At 36.5% G+C, this 25570-nt stretch overlaps 1 protein-coding gene across 1 annotated transcript in view; it reads left to right on the forward strand.

The window, feature by feature from the left end:
• Positions 1-341: 341 nt before the first annotated feature.
• LOC137399676 (talin-2-like) overlaps positions 342-25570 on the forward strand; it is a 72580-nt gene continuing 47351 nt past the window's right edge. Inside the window, exons 1-14 of the mRNA XM_068085863.1 lie at positions 342-477; positions 617-714; positions 6248-6377; positions 8214-8363; positions 9182-9324; positions 10077-10204; positions 10563-10731; positions 12583-12681; positions 14205-14360; positions 16692-16768; positions 18971-19160; positions 22668-22811; positions 23348-23508; positions 25202-25391. Coding sequence (XP_067941964.1) covers positions 342-477; positions 617-714; positions 6248-6377; positions 8214-8363; positions 9182-9324; positions 10077-10204; positions 10563-10731; positions 12583-12681; positions 14205-14360; positions 16692-16768; positions 18971-19160; positions 22668-22811; positions 23348-23508; positions 25202-25391 — 1971 coding nt within the window. The remainder of the gene's footprint in view (positions 478-616; positions 715-6247; positions 6378-8213; positions 8364-9181; positions 9325-10076; positions 10205-10562; positions 10732-12582; positions 12682-14204; positions 14361-16691; positions 16769-18970; positions 19161-22667; positions 22812-23347; positions 23509-25201; positions 25392-25570) is intronic.

Below are 25570 nucleotides of genomic sequence, written 5' to 3' on the forward strand. Positions count from 1 at the left end.
TAGTGGAAACACGACTCCAATAACATTGTCGGGTGTATACGCACCTTTATGACTTTCTTCTAAATGTGTGGGGGCTTCAAGCCTTTACTGCCTCCATAGGCAATGAAATCAGTCACAAAACTTTTTCTATTGACGCACCTTTTTTCCCCACGACACACCTGACCATATGACATATTCAATTGTGTTGTCATCACAAGCAAACCCATTGTCATAACATAAGGTATGACTCAATTGCTGCAGCTGAAACAGCTATGTGGTTTCTTTTTTACAGGTCTGATTGAGGGGTAGGGCACATAAGTCAGATTTCAAGGGCAGGGTCGGCCTAGGGTTGCACAGGCATCATGGCCACCCTCTCCCTGAAGATTCGAATAGACAGCAGCGGTCAGGTGAAGACCATGCAGTTCGAGCCAAGCTTACTGGTCTTTGATGCCTGCCATTTTATCAGACAGAAAGTTCCAGAGGCAAACAAGGGAAATCGTGAGTTTTTCTTATTCTGAATTTTTTGCCATTCGTAACCATTCATTTTGATTTGTTAGTTTGTGGGAACAGCAATGCCACATTTTTATAGGCAGCTTGATCCTTACTGGATACACTTACGTGCTGCTATGCTTTGTAGCACAAGAGTTTGGCCTCTTTCTCTCCGATGAAGATCCAAAGAAAGGAGTATGGTTGGACAACTCTCGTTCATTAGAATATTATTTACTGAGGAACGGTGTAAGTTTTGTTGAGCCATAGCTGCAGATTCAATGGGTTCCATTAATTTGTATAATAGTATAATATCAATTGATTGTTCTACCTCCTGATATCTGCAATTACTGTGCAGACAATCCTTGTTGGTTTGAACTCACACAGACTGTACCATGTCCAGACATTGAAAAATTCCGGCCATTAAAGATTGAGTACTTTACTGTATGGTACATTAAACAGCCTATATTGTCCCGCATACATACTCCTAGGCTACAATATGGTACAATATGCATATACAGTATACATGAGAGAGTAACATATGGTTATACCTGCGATATATGTAACTTTTAATTATAATTATGACTTTTAACTGCAATATAACTGTTTAATATACTGTGAGTGTATATTAAACAGTCTATATTGTTCCGCATACATACTCCTAGGCTGTATTATGGTACAATATGCGTATACAGTATACATGAGAGAGTAAAATATGGTTATATTTGCAATTGGGTTATAATATCAATAGCAGTAATAGTAACAAACCAAATTGCAGTACAATACTTCCTCAGTACAACCCTGTGGCAGGAGACCCATGCGCACGCCTTACATGTGAGGTTTGTCAACCTGGATCAATAGGTAGCTCCAAGAGAGCCACCTATCGGTCCAAGTTAAAATTCTCCGGACACACGTAGCCACATCGGACAATCATCCGCACAAGTGAAGTCCGAAGAAGCAGGGGTCAACTGTACTTTAGTGAACAAGTGTTGCTAAGACTTACATAGCTTAATCTTGGTTTTCTGTATTGAGCAGCGTTTCTCTGAAAGTTTTACTATTAAAAAAAGTTTCAAGTGTTTGGTCTATACGATATACAAAATTGGTTAGTGCACAGATTTGTGAAGGCTTGATTGAAGGTTAGCTGACAGCACAAATTTTTGTTGAGTTAACAGCAGCAGATTAGAATATGACAGATCGAGGTTTCAGTAATATTTTTGTGTAAGTTCGACCAAATACCAGGTTTTATCAACATTTTCAAGTGATGAAAGTGGAAAAAAAGATTAACCATTTTTGCAGAATATCAACCGTACAGCTGTGATGCTATATTGTTGCGGTGTAGTCCCTCATTTTGCATGGTTAATCGGTACCGGCGCCCCCTCTGGTAATGAAAACCTGCGAACTAGAAACCCATAGCTAATAAGGTCACTTTTCATTAATTGTTAGCTTTTTCCTTTTTATAGGGTTATCAGACAATTGTGAGGGTCAATGACGTTTAAGAGGCATGATGAAGGATGTCACAAGCGCTTTGCACTTTTTATGGTTTACAAAATGTAACAAACGGCAAACTACGGTAACTGCTGTCACAATGACGCTCGCGGAAGGATCTCACTGGGCAAGAGTATGAGAAAAATTTGTGTATCTTTGTTATTTTACTTATTTCATTTTTGTTATTTTTTAATGGAAACATTTTACCTCGCGAAGTACTGAAGCCATGAATTGTGAACCGCGAAGTAGTGAGGGATCACTGTATATCAAAATCGCTTGTCTTTTGAACTCGATTATCTAGATATCGTCTGCTTGAAATCTATATTCATGAAAGCAGAGCATGCGTTAATAGGTTTGTAACAGAGGACTTTCAACAATAGCAAAGTTTTACAGACAATTTTTAAAATTTTCAATTTGCATGAAGGAAGTATTTCTTGCTAGCACACTCCGCCAGATGTATGCGCAAGTGAACTGGTGCATTTCTGTGACCAACGTTCAGAAATTAATGTGGAACCTATAAACGCATTGCAGACTCTTCTGTGGAATCTACTTTGACCTATAATTATCTACCATTGTAGTTATCTGCCATGTTAGGTAACCGTAATGATGTAGTGTTGCTACTAAATTGAAGAAAATGTATAAAAATGGCGGCGAACAGATGTGATTTCGTCTCGTGTTTATGCATTGGATAATCATGTGTGATGACATTGTATATCATATGTGTATGTTTTGCCGAAAAGATGACTGCCTTATGTCACAGCCGAGAGCTTGCATTGCGAGTGCTTTTGTCCCAAATTTTTTTGTTCTTCCAACATCAAAATCATTGCTAAAAATGAAATATCATGATTGTACTGTTACAAGTGGATGTAATTTTAAAATGCTATCATTTAACCTTTTAGCTAGTCTTTTGTAAGCTGCCTTTTCCGTAAGCATACATAAGAATAATATTAATTAGTTTAAATAGAATATCATTATTAAAACCGTATTATCCAGTTAGAAGCTTTTTTCTATCACTTGATTAACACGAATAGAAACATTTAAAATATCCAGGTAATGCTGATTCAAGTAAACCCAGTAATAGTGAGCTCTGTGACAGTTACTGAGCTAGATCTACTCTTTCTGGCAGTAGCTGAAAAAATGAAAGATAATTGAAGGCTGCTTGTACCTTGAGAAAGACCGAAGGAAATATTTACTGTTGGTTCATAGACCTCTGGCATGCCTGAAGATTATTTGAATCTTGCACGGGTTGTCCCTATCAAATTATATGAGCAGCCCATGCAATTTGTAATAGAACTAATCACATAAACAATTAAGATTGTGGGTCGGTACACTTTAGTGGGATTTCTAATTAAAGGTTTGAAATTTTAAAGTTTTAAATTGAAAGTTTTAAATTTCTAGCCCTAATTAAAGGTCTTTGAAAGTTGCTTACCTTTTTTGTTCAAACTACAGCAGTACAAATATTACAATCTGGTTTTCACTAAAGTTAGGTGTATGAGATTGTCAATAACTTGATATATATTGCATTTGTTGCTGAATAAAATAGATAATCAACTGTACACAGATAACAAAAAGGCATTTAAAACCAAAGAGCAACAGGGTGCACACCTTTGCTTTTGTCACATCAAATGATCCACCAATAGTGGGGTGAATCAAGTGATGGATTGCTCGTAGAGCGCTCTAAAACTTAATTTTTTCCCGTTGTTCGCTCCAGTCCGGCTCCACTATAAACCATTTAGAGGTAGCATCAGTAATTCCTTGCCGTTCGGTAGTTTCATAGGATAGACTAAAGGCATGGTCACACGAGCACCGAACCGACGTAGGTTCGGTTCGGAGGCTGGTTCGGTTCGTGGCACATGTCACACGACATCCGAAGTCACTCCTCTTCCTAGATACCATACGTATAGAAACAGGACACTGTTTCATTGGTAGTTTTTATTTATTTGAGTTAAATATTTCTATTGTAAACAAAAAACTTTGAGGAACAATTATACATTATAATTACACAGCAGATTTATCAGAAGATCGTTCAGCTGCTCAAAATAAATCACTCGATACAAAGATTTTGCCAACCCTTCCCATCAACATAATCATATTTTTTATTAACATATGAATGTTTTTCTATGCTGAGTACATAACAAACAAAAACAGTCCTTATCATAGCACTGTGGTTTTACATAAATAAATCAGTCAACGATACTTCATCAGGATGAGTATGACAAATTACTCATATTCTACACGAAAGAAAATCACAACCATTCTCTTACATTTATGCAAAACTTAGGTGCAACATCTTACATTTATGCAACACAATCACAAGTCCGGGTGAGCCTTGTCGTAAATTGCTTCATGTTGTTTATTTAGCGAAATAAAAGTATCGTCCCATTTCTTTTTTAACTTTGCTCACACGCACGTAAGGAGAAATGTGACGCTTGCTCTCTAGAATTTTAACCAGCCAATAAGAGCAAGGGTTCGGTCAAGAAATTTCGAGCAGGACCGAAATGGTTCGTTTCGGCCAGAAATGTCTTCGGCCGAACAGTTTACAGCTGACAGCGACGTCGTTTTGCGTCATTTAGTTCGTTTCGGTTCTCGTGTGACCACCCCTTTAAGCGTTTGGCGTGGATATTATCACTCGACTACTCAGTAGTAAGGTTCAAAGTTGGATGAGCCATATTTTCACAATTGATAACTTATATCTCTCCATGGTTCTCTTTTATTAAAAATGCAGAACAACTTTAAATAAAATCTTACGCATGAATAGGATGGGATTATGTGTGGATAAAAGAGATTCCAAGATGTGCATTCTCATGTACTTTCCTATAGTTAGTTATGGGAACTTAATACAGCAGTACCTCTCCTTATGAAGTGAATTCATGGTGAAAGTTGTCCCATAATGTGAAAATTTTGTAAATAGAGACGCTATTTACACTAAAAACACTCAAAGGTCTTATATAATTCTTCATATATACATCAAGGTTTGTGTATCATATAAGAATGTATCAAACCCTGTAATAACACCGCGCATCATAGAATTAGCTAAGCCACTGTAGATGTATACACGTATACAAGACAAATTATAAACATGCTGAATACAGTAATGAGTAAAGATGTTCATTTACCTTAGAAGACTGGAGAATGTATAATTGATCAGACTGAACTATGAATTGTTGGGTGAGACAACATCGGCATTGGCATTGATTTAGCGAGTTTTTTTTGCATTTTTCTTGTCAGTCTTGAGTGCACTCGGGCTTTTTGGAGCAGTGCACCAGCCAACCCTAAATTTTTTATTTGGTATTGGCTGAAATGACAGGCATAAGGAGATGATCCTTCATGAAGTTGTTGCTTGGAATCTTCTCTTCTATTTTCACCCATTTCACCACTATTAAAATTAAAATTTTTCAAACAAATTCATCATCTGCCTCATGCCAAACAACAGATCGATGTACTGTCTTGTTTTTGAACTTTTTCAGCAATCAACACGATACCTTAAGCTCCTCTTGTAGTTCTCTCATCGCGGTTCCTTCTTCAAGAGGTCATTAAAAATGAAAGCTGTATTTTCCATAATTATGGTGTCTGTCGCTGTCTCCAGCTATACCTTTCTCCTTTTCCCCACACAAGTAGCCATCTTTCTAGTTCTACATTCCCTGCTGACCTCTTCTTTAAATTGACGAAGAGGTCTTTTGGCTCAGCTGTATCTTCAAGGACTATCATGACAAATGTTTAGATGGAATGTGACCGTGTTCATGAGCGAGACTTTTTCATACTTTTCATTTTACTTTTTTCATGATTTTCTATTATCTTTTTTTTGTATAAATGCAGCGACTCTCTTCTTTTTACTGTTTTCTTTATCTTATATTTGATGCCCATGGTAAATAAGTATAAGTTGGTAAATGGTAAATAAGTATAAATTGATATGCATGCAAAAAAATTGCTAAAACATGAACAAAAAATGTTGAACACTGTAATATATTGAATTTACCTCGCATGAGAATAATTCATTTTTTTCAAATGTTCATCGTGTACCTAGAAATTCATTTTACAACAGCAAGCAAATTGTTCAACGAGACACGCTAAAACGTAAACAATTGCATATATTCTTCCAAAAATAGATCTACTATTGTTGTTTCTAGCTACAAGCTGCCTTTGTAAGCTTTAACTTTTTGTGTCCCTGGATTTTGTCTAGCATGCCCCTTATGCCACTCCCTGCTGAAGTTGATTTTTTATGTTAGTTTGTACTGCTGACAAGTAAAAGATATTTGTAATAGCAGTAGTGGCTGTAATAGCTGACTGTCTTTTGCAGGACATCCTCGACTACAAATCCAAGCTGAGAATTATTAAGGTGAAAATGCTGGATGGAGCGGTGAAGACGTTACAAGTAGATGACAGTTATGTAGTCAGCCAGCTCATGGTTGTCATCTGCTCTAGGATTGGTGAGCAGACTTGTTAGTTTGACTGTAATTTGTATTGAATTGAATGTTCATGTTCTTTTACTCTTCGGACCTTAATCTGTATGCGTGCTAAAAAGAATGCAATGCATTATGGGATGCCAGGCATAACAGTGAATACATGAGTGGACAAATTAGCAAAAGGAGAAAATCAAGAAACAAAACTAAATTTTTACTTTAGACTTTATTATTTTCTGATGGGCAACCTTTTCCTTTGAATCTGGGTAATACTCGGTATATATGTATGTATGCACATACGTATATATATATATACGTATTTACGTATGTATGTACGTTTGTATGTATGTACATTTGTACGTATACATTCTTATTAGCATTAGTAATTAACAAAATTATCTTTTTCCTTAATACCAAATGGAAAAATATAAAATGGATAGTGAATTGAAGGTTTTCGTAACAGAAAGTTCATAAACTTAACCATACAATGGTGGATGACGAGATGTAATATGTTGGTTGAGGACTAGTTACTTCTACTAGTGTCAGATAAGATATGATAAGATTGTCAGCAGGCTTTGGGCCACTAGTGAGTATTGAGCGCACTGCACTATTTGTTGGCTAGACGACAGTAAGGTGCACTAGGCACTGCACTAGCCCTAGTGCATGGCATAGTAATAATATAAAATGCACTAGGCACTGCACTAGCAGAAATTCTTGTGCACTAGGCACTGCACTAGCACTATTGCATCAAAAAGTGAATTCAAAAATGCACTAGGCACTGCAATAGCAAAAATTCTTGTGCACTGGACATTGCACTAGCACTAGTGCAGTGTAAAATCATAAATGCACTAGGCACTTCACTATTAAACTTCACTAGGCACTAGACCAATGAGCTTTTTTGCTATAGCAGCTGCAAGAATTGCTTGTTAATCAACAGATATCTACTGCTATCCACTGCAATAGTACAATTATAGCCGTGCAAAGGATGTCAGCCATGTATTTGTCAAATAAACTAGCCTCACCTAAAATTTCAAACAAACCATAGACCTACAATAATGCTCAATATTAAATATTGCAGATGACAACAGATATCAAATAGCGCAATGTATTACAATTACAATAACTAAATATACTAAGCAAGCATAGAATGGAAGAATTCACTTCTTATTACATAAATGTACTATGTACAACAAGAAAATCTACCCTTGGATAAACCAGTATCATGTAAACAGTAAGTCATATTGATGGCGAAATTGATAAGCAATATTGTTCAGAGAAGATGATTATTAGACCGAAGGAACATTAGCCTTTCAAAGTTGGCGTCAGTCAGTTTAGATCTAGTTTAGACTAGTGCATACTATGTCGCACTAGGCACTGCACTTGCACTAGTGCATTTATGAAAAAGTTTCCAATCCGCACTAGGCATTGCACTTGAGCATTTTATGTTGCACTGTGCACTTGCACTAGTGCACCCAGGGACTCATGTCAAATTTGCACTAGCATTGCACTAGACATTTCTATTTTTAAATTGCACTGCACTATGCACTGCACTAGTGCAGTGCACTAGTGCAGTGCGCACTGCACTGCTAGTGGCCCCAAGCCTGATTGTCAGTCGGTATTTAGAATCAGCATTTAAATTGAAAGAATTTGAGCATGTGAAACCATGATGGCGAATGAACTATTTGCTATTTGCACTGATTAGTCATTACTGAAAGATCTAGAAAAATACTGCTTTTAAGTTCATGAAAAAGTTGTTATCCCTCGATTGCGTAGACAAATTTTAATGCTGTTCATAGCCGTTCATATAAGAATAAGATATGGTAAGTTTGAGTTGTTAACCATGAAGTTTTTGCTCATTTTAAGGAATAACTAACCACGATGAGTACTCACTTATATATGAGACAGCTGAGGAAAAGGATAACATGTCTACCTTAAAAAAACAGTCAACTATTGCCAGAAGGGAAAGAAAAAAGATGGATGAGATGAAGAAAAAACTGCAGACTGATGATGAATGCAAGTTGTTTAACCTGCAGACTTTGTCCCTAGCAGCTTATAGGCCGTGTTGTTTGTAGGTCGTGTTGTTTGTAGGCCGTGTTGTTTGTAGCTCGTGTTGTTTGTAGGCCGTGTTGTTTGTAGCTCGTGTTGTTTGTAGGCCGTGTTGTTTGTAGGCCGTGTTGTTTGTAGGCCGTGCTGTTTGTAGGCCATGTTGGTTATAGGCCGTGTTGTTTGTAGGCCGTGTTGTTTGTAGATTGTGTTGTTTGTAGGCCATGTTGTTTGTAGGCCATGTTGTTTGTAGGCCATTTTGTTTGTAGGCCATTTTGTTTGTAGGTCGTGTTGTTTGTAGGCCATGTTGTTTGTAGGTCATGTTGTTTGGAGGTCATGTCGTTTGTATCGCGCATTGTTTGTAGGGTGTATTGTTTGCAGGCCCATCGTTGGTAGACTGTATCATTAGTAAACCGCGTCATTAGTAGGCCGTGCGGTTTATAGGCCATGTTGTTTGTAGGCCATGTTGTTTGTAGGCCGCGCTGTTTATAGGCTATGTTGTTTGTAGGCCATGTTGTTTGCCATGCCATGTAGGAGCTGGTATGGTAGTGACTGTAAGCTTGTCCATTGCCTTAACCATTACTTATTTAACTTGATAAAGGAAATCAATTTTATAGTTACTTATCCGGTGAAGTCTCCATCTAAAAAGTATAGAAGTAAATTTGTATAATAGAATTCCTCAGTACCTGAGGCACTCTAAAGCGCTCACATACTGGTGTCACTGTGTCTCTATGGCCTGAATCTATAGTGAGACTATGGCTAGATCGTTTCTGGTTGTTGGCTTACAGTGAATTGGTTGGACCATGGAAAAACACTCCGGGAGCAGTCAGTAACTGAGGGTGACACATTACTACTCAAGAGAAAACTCTTCTTTTCTGATCAGAATATTGATGCCAGAGACCCGATACAACTTAATTTACTCTATGTGCAGGTGAGCACAACTCCCTGTTTATTGGTTCTTACTAGGCAAACTGTGTGCAGTTGATTACAGTTCACTGTTCACCGATTTATATGAGACAGACTATGTGCAGGTTAGTGCAACTCCCTGTTCACTAATTTATATAAGATAGGCTTTTGGTTTTCATGATTGTGACCTCCAGTCTCTTCGCCATCACCGCAATCTTTAAGTTGTTGTAGTTTAATTTTCTGTAACAAATCACCTGAAAAGCTCTATAGTCTCCACTGTTGTTGGACACACAACTGTCTCATTTTGTACAACTATTGATAAATATATCCAGCTACACATTTTGGATATACAAATTGCATTCAACGCACCGAGTGTGGAAATTTTCTTGAATTTTATGCTTTCATCTTCTAGGTAAAATGGTCTTTTCAAAACATGCCATATACTCATTGGAAAACTGATACAATTGAAGTGAAATTTTAAAGGTCCTATAGGGCCGTATTCCATATACATCACCAAATGACTGGTCAGGACTAGTTTTTTTTTCAAGCCCTGGCCATATATGCATGTACATTCTGGTCAGCTATTAGAAAACTGGTGTTTTAAATTACCTGAAGTTTGGTAATTCTACATAAAAGACTGCTTAACAACTGGATATAACATTGTTTTATTTGAATATGTGCAAATTAGACCTTTAGCCATGACCGTGACTGGAGGTGAGATGTACAATATAAACACTATAAAGGATAAATTGGGAACGGTAACATTGTTCTTTTTAGATGAGGGATGCTATATTAAACGGAGCCCATCCAGTCTCACAGGCAGAGGCTATTCAGTTTGCTGGCTTCCAGTGTCATATACAGTTCGGTGCATATGTGGAAACAAAACACAAGCCTGGATTTCTTGAGTGAGTTGGAATTGACCTTCCTGTGACTTGATCATGCATGCGCTCGGGTTTATCAGAGATTAAACTGAAACAGTGTCGAGTTTGGTTCAATCCTGTATGGTCGTTCATTGTAAACTTTGTTTACATTGGTCTTAATGTGCGCTTTTCATAGGCATTGTAACCCCTGTCACGCGGCCACCCTTCTAGGTATACTTATAAGTAAAACACCTAGAGTGCACTTCAAATTAACAGCAATGAACATTTTATTCTGAAGTGGTTTGTATAGAAAGAAGAATTTGTCAAATTTACAGTTATTTGAAGTGCACTAACTAACACCCATTTGATAGAGAAGCAGCTAATATGTATTGGTACCTGATAGATTGAAGGAGTTTCTGCCCAAGGAGTACGTCAAAAGCAAGAACATCGAGAAGATGATTTTTCAGGAGCATCGGCAACTCTACGGCCTAAACGAAGTCGAGGCAAAAGTGAGATACACGCAGCTTGCTCGTTCTCTCAAAACATATGGCATCACCTTTTTCCTGGTCAAAGTGAGTTTTTTATGGCATCACTTTTTTCCTTGTCACCGTGAGCTTTTTTATAAGACACATCACTTTTTTCCTGATCAACGTGGGCTTTTTTATATGACTTCACCTTTTCCTAGTCAAAGTGGGCTTTTTTATATGGCATCACCTTTTGCCTGATCAAAGTGGACTTTTTTATATAGCATCACCTTTTTTCTGGTCAAAATGAGGTCTTTTGTATGGCATCATCTTTTCCAGGTCAGAGTGAGTTTTTTCAGAGTCCTCGATATGGCATAATCTTTATTATCACCAGTCAGTGCCATTCAAAGTAAATTAGACCATGAAACAAAACAATAAAGAATAATCAAGTAAACAATTAAGTATTGGCAGAAAAATTTCTTTTTGCATAACGTTGTTCTATAATCACTGGGTTTCCATGCTTCAAATAGATTTGGAATTTACCCCTGCCGATGAATTCACACCTAACCTTTCTAACGATTCGGAGTTGCACTTTATCAATTTTTCCCGGACTAGCAATGAACTCCTTAAAACACAAATTGTTAAGGTAGACTCGCTTTTAGGTCATGGTCGCTTTTCAATTCACGCTTCGTACACTTGTTGCAGTAAATCAGCCACGATGCCTAATCAGAGTTTTTTGTTTTCCAAATTGCTGCCCTCTATATTCCAAAGCAGCAACAGAATTTATTACTTGCTATACAGTTATTACTTCAAAAGTCGCATGAACGACAATCATTTTTAGTATAAAAATTTTTTTTGTGTTATAAGATTTAAGCCTAGGAAGGTGTCGGCACTAATGTAGTGAGAATCTGTACAATTTGGTATGTTCATTTATTTATTGAATAAGGGAATAAAGTAAATGAAATTTAGTAATTATCTCATAATTGTCGTATGAGCAACCTATCATTTGTCATAGTGGAATGTACCTACCGCGTAGTAGTATGATGAAATGAGTGGAATTTTTTTATTTCCCCTGGGAAGAGCTAACTGAGTATTATCAATTTGAATCCATCCGCAATGAGCGTTTCTGTGACGTCGAATACTAGTCCTCACTGCGAATGCCTTTGCCCGAATTTTGCAGAGCGAAAGGGCATCAAATCCGTTAGGATTTTACCATTTCAATGATTTAGAGTGGAAGAAACTCCGAATCGATCCAAAGCATGGAAACCTAGTAGATGTGGATTAATAAGGTGCTGGTGTTTGGTATAAGGTGGAGGGGATTCTTTGGGGAAATAGGAATGTAATGGATAGTCATGCAGATCGGAGATATGATTTGAGTATTTTAGAGAGCAAATATATAATAACACAGTTAGCTCATCAACATTAAAGGCATTTAGAAGCTAGTCGCAGCTGTTCATATCAGGTAGCATAAACCTGAAACATAGTTTATAGAAAATATTATTAGTTTATAGAAATTTTTTTTTTAAAGTTTTCTAATTTTTTTGCCCGTCCATAATACAAAGGGTACCAGCTTAGAGCAGCATGCGACAAAATGGACAACTTACAATTCTGGTAAAAGAGTGACAGGCCTTTTGGTTTTACACCGATCTTTCTGAGCTAGAGCATGAGTTGAAGGGTCTAGTTTTTGAAATAATAAAGTTGACATGGCTTTATACCAGAAATGATTGTCTATTTGTGTGCCCAGAAGCCAGACGCTGTCAGTTTCTGTTTAAGTAGTTCTTTCCACTCTTTAAGTCATTTCGTGTGCAATAAAAATCGAGCATAACAAATAAATACAACAATTTTTTCGCATTTCGCTATCTCCCTTTTTCTCTACAAGATATTAACTCAATTTGGTTTTCCATATTTTAAAATCTGTTTGATTGGTATATGACTAGCTCATTTCTATTACTACTTTAGGAGAGAATGAAGAGCTCAAAGAAACTGGCACTAAGATTATTTGGAGTCAACAAGGTGTCTATTGTAAGAATTGATGAAAAGACGAAGGAAGTACTTCAGGTACCTAAACATGTGTCTATGTAATATATGTCCATGTTATGTACATGTAGATACACAGTATGTTATAAATTACGGCTGTTGAGTGTTCTTACTTTTTAAGATCTTCAAAATCCTCAGTTAGCTTTAGTTCTAAGTTGTCTGTATTTAATAGATATAGTTCACTTTTGTTGATAGTTTGGTTGAAGTTATCAACAGATTTTAATCTTTGGATTATCACTACAGATCTGTGAAATATTCACACAGAATTGCTGCTAAATGTACCACTGATCATATTAAATTGTATAGCAAAATGTTTTTATCGTTAAACAAATCTTAACGCATAAAGATCTTTGTTTTGTTCTCTCAGTTGTTCTCCTGCCACACCAAGTAGAAAGACAAATGTAACAATGGCACAATGGGCAATAATGAATCGAAGAATTGTGTTTAGCTTGTGTATTTTTTGCTGATAACATGATCTCTTGCAAGCAACTATTTTTTATTGCTGAAAAGTTTGTTTGACAGCTATCCCTGTTAACAACAAGTTAGCTGTCAAACTTGTTATCCCTGTTAACAACAAGTTTTAATTCCATTGTTAGCCAAGATGTTAAATACTAAATCTCCATACAGTGATAGTGAGGCAACATCTGGGTGAGTCAGAGCTGAAGCGCTATGCTGAACTGACAAGCAGATCATGCTTCCATAGGGCGCTGTAATAAAGCGATGGTTATGCAATGTCTTAGGTCAAGGTTGTTTCTTTAAGAGGTCAAGAACAAAAAACAAGTATTAAGATAAATCAAGTAAAATTCGACAGATCAGTGTATTTTGACGACAAAGATGTCTGCATATGAAACAACAGGAATGCAAAACCTATGCACACGCACGAGTGCGATGCCGTCGGTCACAAAGACGGTTTTCTTAGCACAAAGACCACACATCACAAGAGCGTTTTGCTTTCAAACAACAACACTGAATCATGGCTGGTTCTATGATGGCATTGCATCATTATATAGGGGTGTGTCGTTACACTATCACCGTGTGGAAATTTAGTAAATGTTGAATATCATACTTACCTTATCAGGCTTAGGCTAAGCCGCTTAGTGCTAAGCCACTTAGCATTTCGAAATTGTCTTGCGCAATATTATTGTGATGTAACGGTTTCATTTACAATGCATTGACAAGCAGTGCTCACAGCCATAATTTAGTTATACTCTTTCAATTAATCTATGTTCTTGTTGAATATACACAAACTTGTAGTTGTTACTGTTATATGATGAATAAGGTACAGTCAATACTAGTCATGCGAAATATGTACCGTTTTTATATGCTTTGCTCTAATTAGCTAGGTAGAAGCCAAGTGTGCAATTTAGAGTTGTCTTATCTTTTGTTTGATTTTCAGGTAAAAGCAGATAATTTCTGTTGTTTTATGTTTTTTATAGTCGACCGAACTTGAGTAAATGTCTTTTTGGATTTTAATAGTATTAGTAGGACCATGTTTTTGCCGTGTCTATGTTCAGCAGTTCTATGATAAGTGTTATTTTTTGTAGACGTGGCCATTGACACATGTGAAACGATGGGCTGCCTCTCCGAACAGTTTCAACTTGGACTTTGGAGACCACGATGTATTATACAGCGTGCAGACATCAGAGGGCGAGCAAATCAGTGCCCTCATCGCTGGTTATATCGATATCATACTTAAACGGGTGGGTTTGTCATACTTCTGCCGTTTTGTTTTTGTGATGGACTTCCAATAATTTGACTCGTTTACATAGGTTTTGTTTTTCTTAAAATGTAATATTCCTCACTTAATGTGTTTACAGTCATACTTCGACTTACGACCTTAATGCGTTCTGAGACTGAGCTCGTATGTCAATTTACTCGCATGTTGGTGCAATTTATTTATATATAGAACAATTAAATATATATATTGATTGGTTTCCATACTCTAATAAATGCAAATAAAACACTCAAAACAAGACATTGTAACAGAAAGAACATGTTGGTTATTGTCCTAACTTACCACAAGTTTTTAAAAAGCAACAAATAAAAATAATGCAAGAAAATGTGATTAATTAAAATGTAAAATTAAATACATACAACAGCAGCTAACGCTAGCATTTGCCAGAGAGGGAGATATCCTAGGGAGTTATAGAGAGTTATCCTTCATTACAACAGTTGACTTTGATAAATTTGGATTTTATCGGTCTTAAAAGACAAACTTAAGAAGCAAACCTAAAAGCAAACTTTCATTTTTAACTTAACGTAATTAAAATTTCTTCGGCGTTCATAGTTTTAAGTTTCTAGCTAGTTAGCTAATTTTTCCTTTGTTTCGCTTTCACGACTAGCCGGTCGTATTAAGATAAACCTATCTAAGGATATTTGCCTTTGTCGCCCATTCAACATGTTGCCATTAGGACGAACACAGGTGTCGTCACAAACGGTTAATGTACGACCACTAGCCAACTTGTCCGAATGTTTATAGTTTTGATAGATAGCACCGGCCTTTTCACATAGCGTCGTTCAGTTACGCTGTCACCGGCCAATTGTTGATCTTTTATCCAATGTCTGAGCAGTCTCTCCATCAGCGGTCGTGAAGATCGCTGGGCCGTTTAGAAACTACGGTTAGTCATTTTTCGAACTAAATAAATGCCCTGAATATAATCCTTCTGTTTGATAATTGTAGATGTATTTCTGTCATATTGCTGAGCTAGCTCAATCACGCATACACATTTCGCATATTTTTTCAATAATTTTCCGTTTAATAATTGTTATCATTTGCTTTTTCTTTGCATTTCATCTTTCATTTTACTGGCAAACTTTCGGTCTACGCACAGTACTTTTAATTCACATAATTCTGCACTGAAAATCGCGCACAAAAAACACGGTACAAAAGTATAACCTGAGCAGTTGAAAAATACAAAGTGATGCTGTTCTCATAAAACACCTCTGGCATACTTAGCAACTGACTCACGTGCTCGTATCTCAAACATGGCTCGTATGTTAGTGCTAAAACTTGCTTAAAAGCTGGCTCGTATCTCAAGTTTCTCGTACGTTGGAGCACTCATAAGTTGAAGTATTACTGTATTCTCTAATAAGGTGTTACGTCTCTCTATTAAACCATAACTGTCACGTACAACTTTTATCGTAGTTTCTAGGTAAATCAGCCACACTGATTCCGATTTTGTACTCAAAATAAAGATTGGTCCACTAACCTTCAAAGTCATTTAAGCTTTTTTAAAGCGTTTCAATATCCATTTCGAAAAAAACACAATCGGCATTACAAGCTCCGCCCATAAATATGTGACGAAACCTAGCTTTTTCAGGAACGGAAGTTAGGAATGTTTAGTCCGATTTAGAAGAATAGAGATGGGTGTCTCAAAACCCATTATTATCTAAATCCAGCCTGTAAAATAATCGCAGTTTTTTATCAAAGGTATATCAACTATTTAAAATTGCTCGTAGCTTGTTACATGATGTTTAAATAGGCTGGACGCCGAGAAAAATGAGCTCAAAAAGCGCGGTTTTATCACAAGCTGGCGTTGTTATCGCGCTTTTTTAAATATGCAATGTTAAATAGCTAAACTACCTTTCAGAAAAGACTGAGATTATTTTTAACGCTGAATTTAGATATTAATAGACTTTAAAACACCCATCTCTATTACTCTAAATCGGTCTAAACTTCCCTATGTAACTTCTGTTCCTAAAAAGCTAGGTTACGTCACGTGTTTATGGGCGGAGCTTGTTGTGTCGATCGTGTTGTTTTCGAGACCGTTATTAAAACGCTGTAAGAAAGCCTTCATTACTCTGAAAGTTAGTGGACTAATCTTTATTTTGAGTACAAAATCGGAATCAGCGTGTCTGACTTACTTAGTTAATACAATAAAAGTTGTACGTGACAGTTATGGTTCAAGGTGTAATGTTTTTCTATTAAGATTTTCTCTCTCTCTATAGAGGTTCCACACTTATTTCTTAGTCAGTATCATATAGAAGCAGTTCAAAAAGCTAATATATAAGACACGAACTATCTTTTGCAGAAAAGAGAAAAAGACCATTTTGGACTTGATGGTGATGAGGAATCGACAATGCTCGAGGAGAGCGTAACTCCAGCTAAGTATGGAATATACATACCAATAGTTGGAAATATTTTTTATGGGTATATTGTGTCATGAAGTCTAGCATATTGAATCAAGTGTAGTGCGATTTGTTATTTAGTAATATTGAATCTAGTGTAGTTTACACTACCCTAGGACACTTATATTTCGCTAGTATTTAGTTTCATGAGTAGCATACAGAGTAAAATTTCGCTGGAACTTAATTTCGCAGCTCTCATGAGTGCGAAAATATAGTGATGTGAAAATAAATGCAGTGGAACAAACATTAGATTCCTCAGGTCCAGTTCACTGGTACGAAATATTTTTCAATTTGGGACTACCGTACTGTTTGGACTATAAACCGCACCTCTATATAAGCTACATGTGCTTTATTTTCCAAAAACGATAATAAAACAATACATAAGCCGCACCTTACTATAGGCCGCAGAACTAAGGACTGTGCTTTTTAACGCGGCAGCAACTTTGCCATTTAAAACGGAACAGTGCAGAACGGCACAGTTTCGTATTATCCGACGCTTTTTAACTTAGTGCCTAAGGGGACAGTACCGTGAGGCATTGTTTCGTATTTTCTTTCACAGTTAGAAGTGCACTAATTGGAGATTCCCGTTAGTGCGCCCTAGCGGTGAAAGAAAAAGCCACAGAATAAGCCACAGTGATTAGCCGCACCCTTGTAGGCCTACCTATAAGCCGCATGGCTCAAATCATCAGAAAAAAAGTAGCCGTTAATTGTCTGAAAAATACGGTAGTTTGTATTCGTGAACCGCAGGTAGAAATGTGTAGGCGAGATCAATAATACAATTTGATCGCTTGCTGCAGTTTGTCTCCTGGACTATCAATATCGTCAAGGTCCCTGCAGCAGTGACTGATGTTGTACCAATATTAGAATTCAAGTATTTATATCACGCGGTGCCGCGGTGGCCATGGCCCCGGGTTGTTATTGCTTTTGGTTGGTAATAAAATTCATCACCACAATAATTATTATTCAATTTTATGACTTTCTCTACCAGACTGTCATCCTCATCAGTTACAAATTCAATGGCTAAACTAATATCATCATCTTCTTCATTTGTCTAGGCTTTTCCAAAAAAAAATTATTATCTTAATTTGTTTTGCCAAGCTGCTCAGTCGGTGTATTAGCTATAATGAGTTTAGCAAAACTTGCCCAATGAGCCAACCACACACGAAAATTGCCTGCATTTCTAATATGACGATTTTATTGTGAATATCAATGAAGAAAGCCATTTATTTTCGCGTTTTCACTCGTTCGTTATGATAGTTTAGTTTCGCTCATGAAATTTTCGCGAGAGGCTGTTGCCGCGAAAACGCGAAAGTTAGATGCCGCGAATACATAAGTGTCCTAGGGTATGCAGTATATTTTTTCTAGCATAGTTGGCGGTGATGCAGTACATTTGTTGTGATGTAATGTGTTTCATGGAGTATTATAGTGCGCTGTATGTATATTTTATGTGTAGTTTATGTGAATTGGTGAATTTTATAGAACGTAGTGCGCTACGGAATGCTGGGTATTTTTTTATGGTATGTAATCAACTTCAAGAAGTTTGGTCTATTTAACGAATTGATTGAATGTAACGTATTTTATGAAACGCGACGAATTTTATGACATGCTCCACATTTTATTACCAGACTCCTGATTGAATAAAATCAGTGACTAACGTATAACCTTGTTTACAAGGTTGGAAAATGCAAATCGCAGCTAGTTGACAGGAATGTAATTGTAACGTTTTATTGTTATTGACATTCTTCAACAAAATGATGTTTTTTGTTACATGACAAAAACAAAAATGATATGACAGAAGTCAGGAATTATTGATTAAAAAAAAGTGTTTTGGAATTTAGTAATCTAATAGTAATCGCGGAAGAGTTGGGATAGTGAATTGAATGTGGTAACAGGAAGTTCATAAACTGAAACATGCGATGGTGGATGTAGTATGTTGGTGTCACGGAATAGAAAACGATGTTTGTCATATGTGTGGAAAGACAGATACAAATATTCTGGGCATGGTTTATGGACTTTATGCAAGAGTTTGGAACCTGTAACACAAATACAGATACAAGCAAGTTTGATGAATGCGCAAGTAAATCATAAAAACATTTACTTAATTTCTACTGCAGGGAATCTGCTTGCTATTTTTCAAAACTAATTTATTCATGACAGCCCCAACCCGCTGTTTTATATCCAGGGCTACCATTATTCAACATCAGTCTTCCAACATGGGTCATGCTTCAATGGAGAGCGTGGCTATGCCAGGCGTGATACGAAACAGCCAACACGGCCCCTCTTCCTACCAGCAGTGGAGTATGGGCAATGCTCAGTATGGCACAGTGCAGAATCAATCAAACATACAGCATATTGCTCCATCTTCACGAACTGTGAGTATGGCCGTCTCTTGCGCTTAGGTCATGAAGTTCAGTCGAGAATGGTTGTCCCTTTTTATGGCTGCCCAGTGGCGTGCTCACCCTACAGGTAGCGCTATGGTCATTTATCAGTTTTCAGAGATTTGCTCCAGTTTGTAAGTTGACACTTGAAGAACAAGTTTTTTCATTAAATGGACTTGTTTGGCTCATCAAACATCCATGTTCACTCATTGCTGTTATATTGAATTCAACCTCTTGCTGCTACTGACTGGATGGCTGTAATTTCCGCTAAATCAGAGGTTCCCAACCTTTTTCATTCAGCTCCCCCTTATGCCTTTTCATAAATTTGATTCTCGACGCACTTTTAACTCGCATGACTAATAACAATCGATACAATTTATAATTCCATTTTATTGTACGTATCTGAACATATAACAAAATAATATAAAATTTTATACCGCACACATACAACACACAACAATACATGACCTTCGGTAGTAAAATTGGTTGATGACTAGGTTAACTTACTATCCAATCAAAATCTGGATGGATGTGTTCACATATATCTGGGTTCTGACTAGTAGCTCATTATTAGCAACTAGTGTTATAGATAAAACCAAAATGCTTAATGATGATACCCTAACTCACACGGCACTGAAGGACATAAATTAAAAATTTAACAAATGATACACCTCTGTGTTTTCCCTTTTCCCTTGGTTGGGAACCCCTGTGCTAAATCATCCATTGAAGTCTTCCCTGTTGCCTTCTAAGATTATTATAACCACTCTATCTGTTATCAGCTTTTATGAATTTATCTAAATGAAGCTGGTATGCTGAATTAAGTTTGTTTAAAGGATACATGAATAACAGCATGGTATTTGTCCTCACCTTCATTTATTTAACTATAAATTATGTTTTTATCCCGAATGGAACCAGATCTTGTGTAAACTGAAAGCAATATTCAAGGTTACTACTTCATCTCACCCGTTACTGTAGCAGTCGCAGCGTAGTGGCAAGTGGTTAGATATCAATATATGTAAGATGAACGTGTTTTCTACTTACTTTGTGATTGCTCGCTGGATGATCTTGCCCAGACATCACCACAATCTCTGTAAATTATTGTAAACCTCTACTAGCTAGCTTATTACTAAACAATCATGGTCACTACGTTGATAGTATCTGTATTCCTGCTTAATGAGAGTTCTCAGTCAAGATATCTTCGCTGCCATTTTTAGTGGGGTCTTTACTGGTTTGTCATAACATTTTAGTGTTAGCTGCATTCTTTGCTGTATTTTTATGCCTCGAGTGAAACTGCCAAGTTATTGTCTTTAACAAAATGTAATTTGCAAAAGTTTGTTATAAGTTGCTGAGATTTAGGTAGTCTGAAAATACTCGTGCTCAGGGAGTCAGTAAAGATATATTGTGCCAGTTTTTAATATTGAACATTGAGAAAAACTAAGTCTTTTATTATTGCTACTTTAAATTCACATGTGTGATGGTGTGATAGCCAATCAAATGTTTACTCTAAACACTAAAATTTGATTGGCTATTATCTTATATCAGACATCACTCTGTGATGAGTTTAAACTTTTCAGCTGACATTGCCATCTGCACCTAAATGGGAAGATCGGAAGATTTTGAGGGTCTCAGTCCATTGTCAACAGACTGCTAATTTGTCTTTGCGCTACACATTATTGACAGGCGTAATCCTATTTCTTAAATTTTGATGGGAACTGCATTGTTTATGGCTGTAGGTTGTATGTGTGTATCTGATGTGATGTATATATTGTATGTGTGTAGCTAATGTGATGTATATATTGTATGTGTGTATCTGATGGAATGTATATATTGTATGTGTGTATCTGATGTGATGTATAGATTGTATGTGTGTATCTGATGTGATGTATATATTGTATGTGTGTATCTGATGTGATGTATATATTGTATGTGTGTATTTGATGGTATGTATATATTGTATGTGTGTATCTGATGTGATGTACATATTGTATGTGTGTATCTGATGTGATGTATATATTGGATGTGTGTATCTGATGTGATATACATATTGTATGTGTGTATCTGATGTGATGTATATATTGTATGTGTGTATCTGATGTGATGTATAGATTGTATGTGTGTATCTGATGTGATGTATATATTGTATGTGTGTATCTGATGTGATGTATATATTTTATTGTATGTGTGTATCTGATGTGTTGTATATATTGTATGTGTGTATCTGATGTGATGTACATATTGTATGTGTGTATCTGATGTGATGTATATATTGTATGTGTGTATCTGATGTGATGTATAGATTGTATGTGTGTATCTGATGTGATGTGTATATTATATTGTATATGTGTATTTGATGTGATGTATATATTGTATGTGTGTATCTGATGTGATGTATATATTGTATGTGTGTATCTGATGTGATGTATATATTATATTGTATGTGTGTATCTGATGTGATGTATAGATTGTATGTGTGTATCTGATGTGATGTATATATTGTATGTGTGTATCTGATGTGATGTATATATTGTATGTGTGTATCTGATGTGATGTATATATTATATTGTATGTGTGTATCTGATGTGATGTATAGATTGTATGTGTGTATCTGATGTGATGTATATATTGTATGTGTGTCTCTGATGTGATGTATATATTATATTGTATGTGTGTATCTGATGTGATGTATAGATTGTATGTGTGTAGTTGATGTGTTGTATATGTTGTATGTGTGTAGCTGATGTGATGTATAGATTGTATGTGTGTATCTGATGGGATGTATAGATTGTATGTGTGTATCTGATGTGATGTGTATATTATATTGTATGTGTGTATCTGATGTGATGTATATATTGTATGTGTGTATCTGATGTGATGTATATATTATATTGTATGTGTGTATCTGATGTGATGTATAGATTGTATGTGTGTATCTGATGTGTTGTATAGATTGTATGTGTGTAGTTGATGTGTTGTATATGTTGTATGTGTGTATCTGATGTGATGTATATATTGTATGTGTGTAGCTAATGTGATGTATATATTGTATGTGTGTATCTGATGGAATGTATATATTGTATGTGTGTATCTGATGTGATGTATATATTGTATGTGTGTATCTGATGTGATGTATAGATTGTATGTGTGTATCTGATGTGATGTGTATATTATATTGTATGTGTGTATCTGATGTGATGTATATATTGTATGTGTGTATCTGATGTGATGTATATATTGTATGTGTGTATCTGATGTGATGTATATATTATATTGTATGTGTGTATCTGATGGGATGTATAGATTGTATGTGCGTATGTGATGTATAGATTGTATGTGTGTAGCTGATGTGTTGTATAGATTGTATGTGTGTAGCTAATGTGATGGATAGATTAATAGTTTTTCATTCAGTCGTAGGTAAAAGTATACGCTGGCATGTTTGCTTGTATGTAGTTTTTCTTATCATTTAACCCATTTATTTAGACTATCATATGATTTGTACGGCAGGGACACAACTCTGCTTTGCATGCTGGTCTAAACCAGAGTCAACGGGCTCTCCTTGGCACCATTAACTCTGCAATCACCGGCATACAGAATGCTGAAAATGAAATTGACAGCCGGCCAGAGTTGCCTCCCCTTGGAGATGATGCGGTGAGACCTGCTTAAGATTTAACCTGTTGAGTTTTGTTAGCTCAATTCTGTTGGTTATTTATTTGCTAAACAATTTTATTAGTTTATCGAATATTATACCTTTTTATAAATTATAACAAATAATATATTTGTTCATAATGTCGCAATATTAATTAGTAATATTTGTCGAATAAACATGAAAGGGCATACTATTGGTTGCTTTCCATTGTTATATACTTTGTGATTGGCCATTCTTAAGTATTCTACAGACCCACTGGTTATTTGGAACTGTACCCTGCTACATCTTATTTTGCTTGTATCTGTGTAAAGGCCATATTGAATTCGCACTCAGTAACTCACTTGTACAACTTTAGAAGCTATACCTTTCAAATGGTTAGTTTTGTATACAATGCTATCAAATCGATCAATTTTGTTTGCTACATTAATTGATGGGCCGCTTTTATCAGACATTCCATCTAATAGGTTAGTGCTGTAGGTTATACTTTGAATGAATAATTTTGTATGTTATACCGTCTCCTAATGTTTTCATTTCCTAGGCATCCCGTAAATGGAGAGAAAATACATTTGATGTCTCAAAACAGAACGTCAACTCTCAACTGTCGGCCGTCAACGCTGCGACTGCCCAGATAATTAATCTTACCTCTGGTAGCCATGACGAGACAGACAACTCCGGAGTAGGCTCAGCTGTGCATACAATGTTAGTACCTCTATTCCGTTGTCACATGGCACACAATGGCTTCCTCGTTATGTTTGCATCACCGTGTATATCCATGCGCTGTTATGGTTCACATTGGTAAAGCGGGAAAAAAGTTTAATCAAATCAAACCATTCTCTTTGTCTAATGTAATTATGTTTACATGCATGCTTCATCATTTCCTGTCATTTTTTTCGTAATGGCAACCAATGTGGACTCAGTTTGCATGTGCTTGCAACAACGCAAAAAATCCAAGTTTGAAAAATCCAAGTTTGGAAAATCTAATCTGTAATGCGACTTTCGATAGCTCATGTCATTCGATCATCATTTCATGTTTATTAAAGTGTAAAATGTAGGGTTCTGGTTTGTATTAGAAAAAAGAACATTTACTTCTCACAGCTCAACAACTTTGTCTTTCACGCACACATCAACAAATTGAACTGTAAAACTACTAGCTAGTGAATCGTAATTTAAATTCATCCCCTGCTTTGTGTCCTACTTATCTGCAGTCATGGCCTAGTGGTCTAGATCACCAGACTTGCAAACAACAGGTTGGGGTTCAGTTCCCAAAAAATGTCACTGGTGGTTACAGGAGTAACATCCAACCTTAAATTTCTCTGGGCAACTGGGCATGTCTCCATCCATCGAGGTTCCCTTGTAACTGTTCTCAGAGCTGTTGTTTGCACATCAATGCTTGTTAACTTACTGTAAAATTACCGCATCATGAACCATAAAACGAGTGAAAGTAATAAGAAAAAGGAGAAAAGTTGCCGATGCAAACCAATTATACTGCAGTTATAGTACAGCCAACAGATTAAAAAGTTAAGTCTAGTAGTTTTGGCCAAAAGGATGAGTTTGAAAATGTCTTTGAATGGATTAGGCGAATTACATGTATTTTACTGTTCATATAACGTAAATTCCCTATGACATAAACATTCCTGAAATGGATTATTTACGTTGTAGGAATGTCTACTGTATTTATACTTTGCATAATCAACCGCATCGATCAGACCAGTTTTTGCTGAAGCACAACTTTTGACAATACACCGGCTTCAGTATGCTGCCTAAACAAAATTTGAGGTTTCATCTGTCGCAAAGTATTGAGCTTTAAACTGCTAAATAAAAACATTCTATTTTGATCACATCTAATATGAATATGCTCGTTTTCAGCCATGAGGGACAACTCGACACGAGTTTACTTGTTGCCAGATCGCAAAGTGCTGACAAGTTCACTTTACGGCAGTTCAATTTTATGATTACCGCGACTAGACTAAAAAGCTTGTGTTCTAAATCCGCTTATACATCGGTATTACATGTTGTATTTGTGAGTGTCACTCTATTGTAAAATAGAACTAAGAGCAGCCATGGTATGGTGGTCTAGAACTGCTGACATGCAAACAACAGGTCTGGGTTCAATTACCAAAAAATGCTAATGGTGGTGAATGGCAATGACATCCAACCTTAAATTTCTCCGTGTAACTGGGTATGTCTCCAGTCATTAAGGTTCCCTTGTCACTGGACTCAGACATGTTCAGCTAAGATCATGGAGCCATTGTCTGTTCAACGATGCTTTTAAAAACATGTGCAGCCCTCTGCAGACATCCGACTTGATCCCCGAGGGATTGCTTCATAGTCATATTGGTCTTTAAAGGGAATGATATTTTGATAATTATGGTCGAACATAAACATTTTCTAGCTCCTCCAACATGCATGGGCTGACGAAGGATGTGAAGATGTTGGCAGCGCTCAAGGAGGAAGAGGGCAGGAATGGTAGAACGCTACTGGATGCTGCCCGTAAGATGACTGGAGCACTCAGTGACCTCCTCAATGCTGCCCAACCTGATAGCAAGGAGCCAAGGACTGCTCTTCTTGGTGCTGCCACCAAGGTAAGACAACTCATCAGTTAAGAAATGGATATTTTGGATGAGTTAGAAGGGAAATACTCAGCCAATTTATCTTTGGATAGTTTAGCAACTAAGTTACTCTTTTGGGCTCCGGACACGGTAAAACCCTTTGGGAAGTTGTGATGTCACTAATAGTACTCGGACTACATTAGTTTGTGATG

This window comes from Watersipora subatra, chromosome 7 (genome assembly GCF_963576615.1).
Source record: "Watersipora subatra chromosome 7, tzWatSuba1.1, whole genome shotgun sequence".
Lineage (NCBI taxonomy): Eukaryota > Metazoa > Bryozoa > Gymnolaemata > Cheilostomatida > Watersiporidae > Watersipora > Watersipora subatra.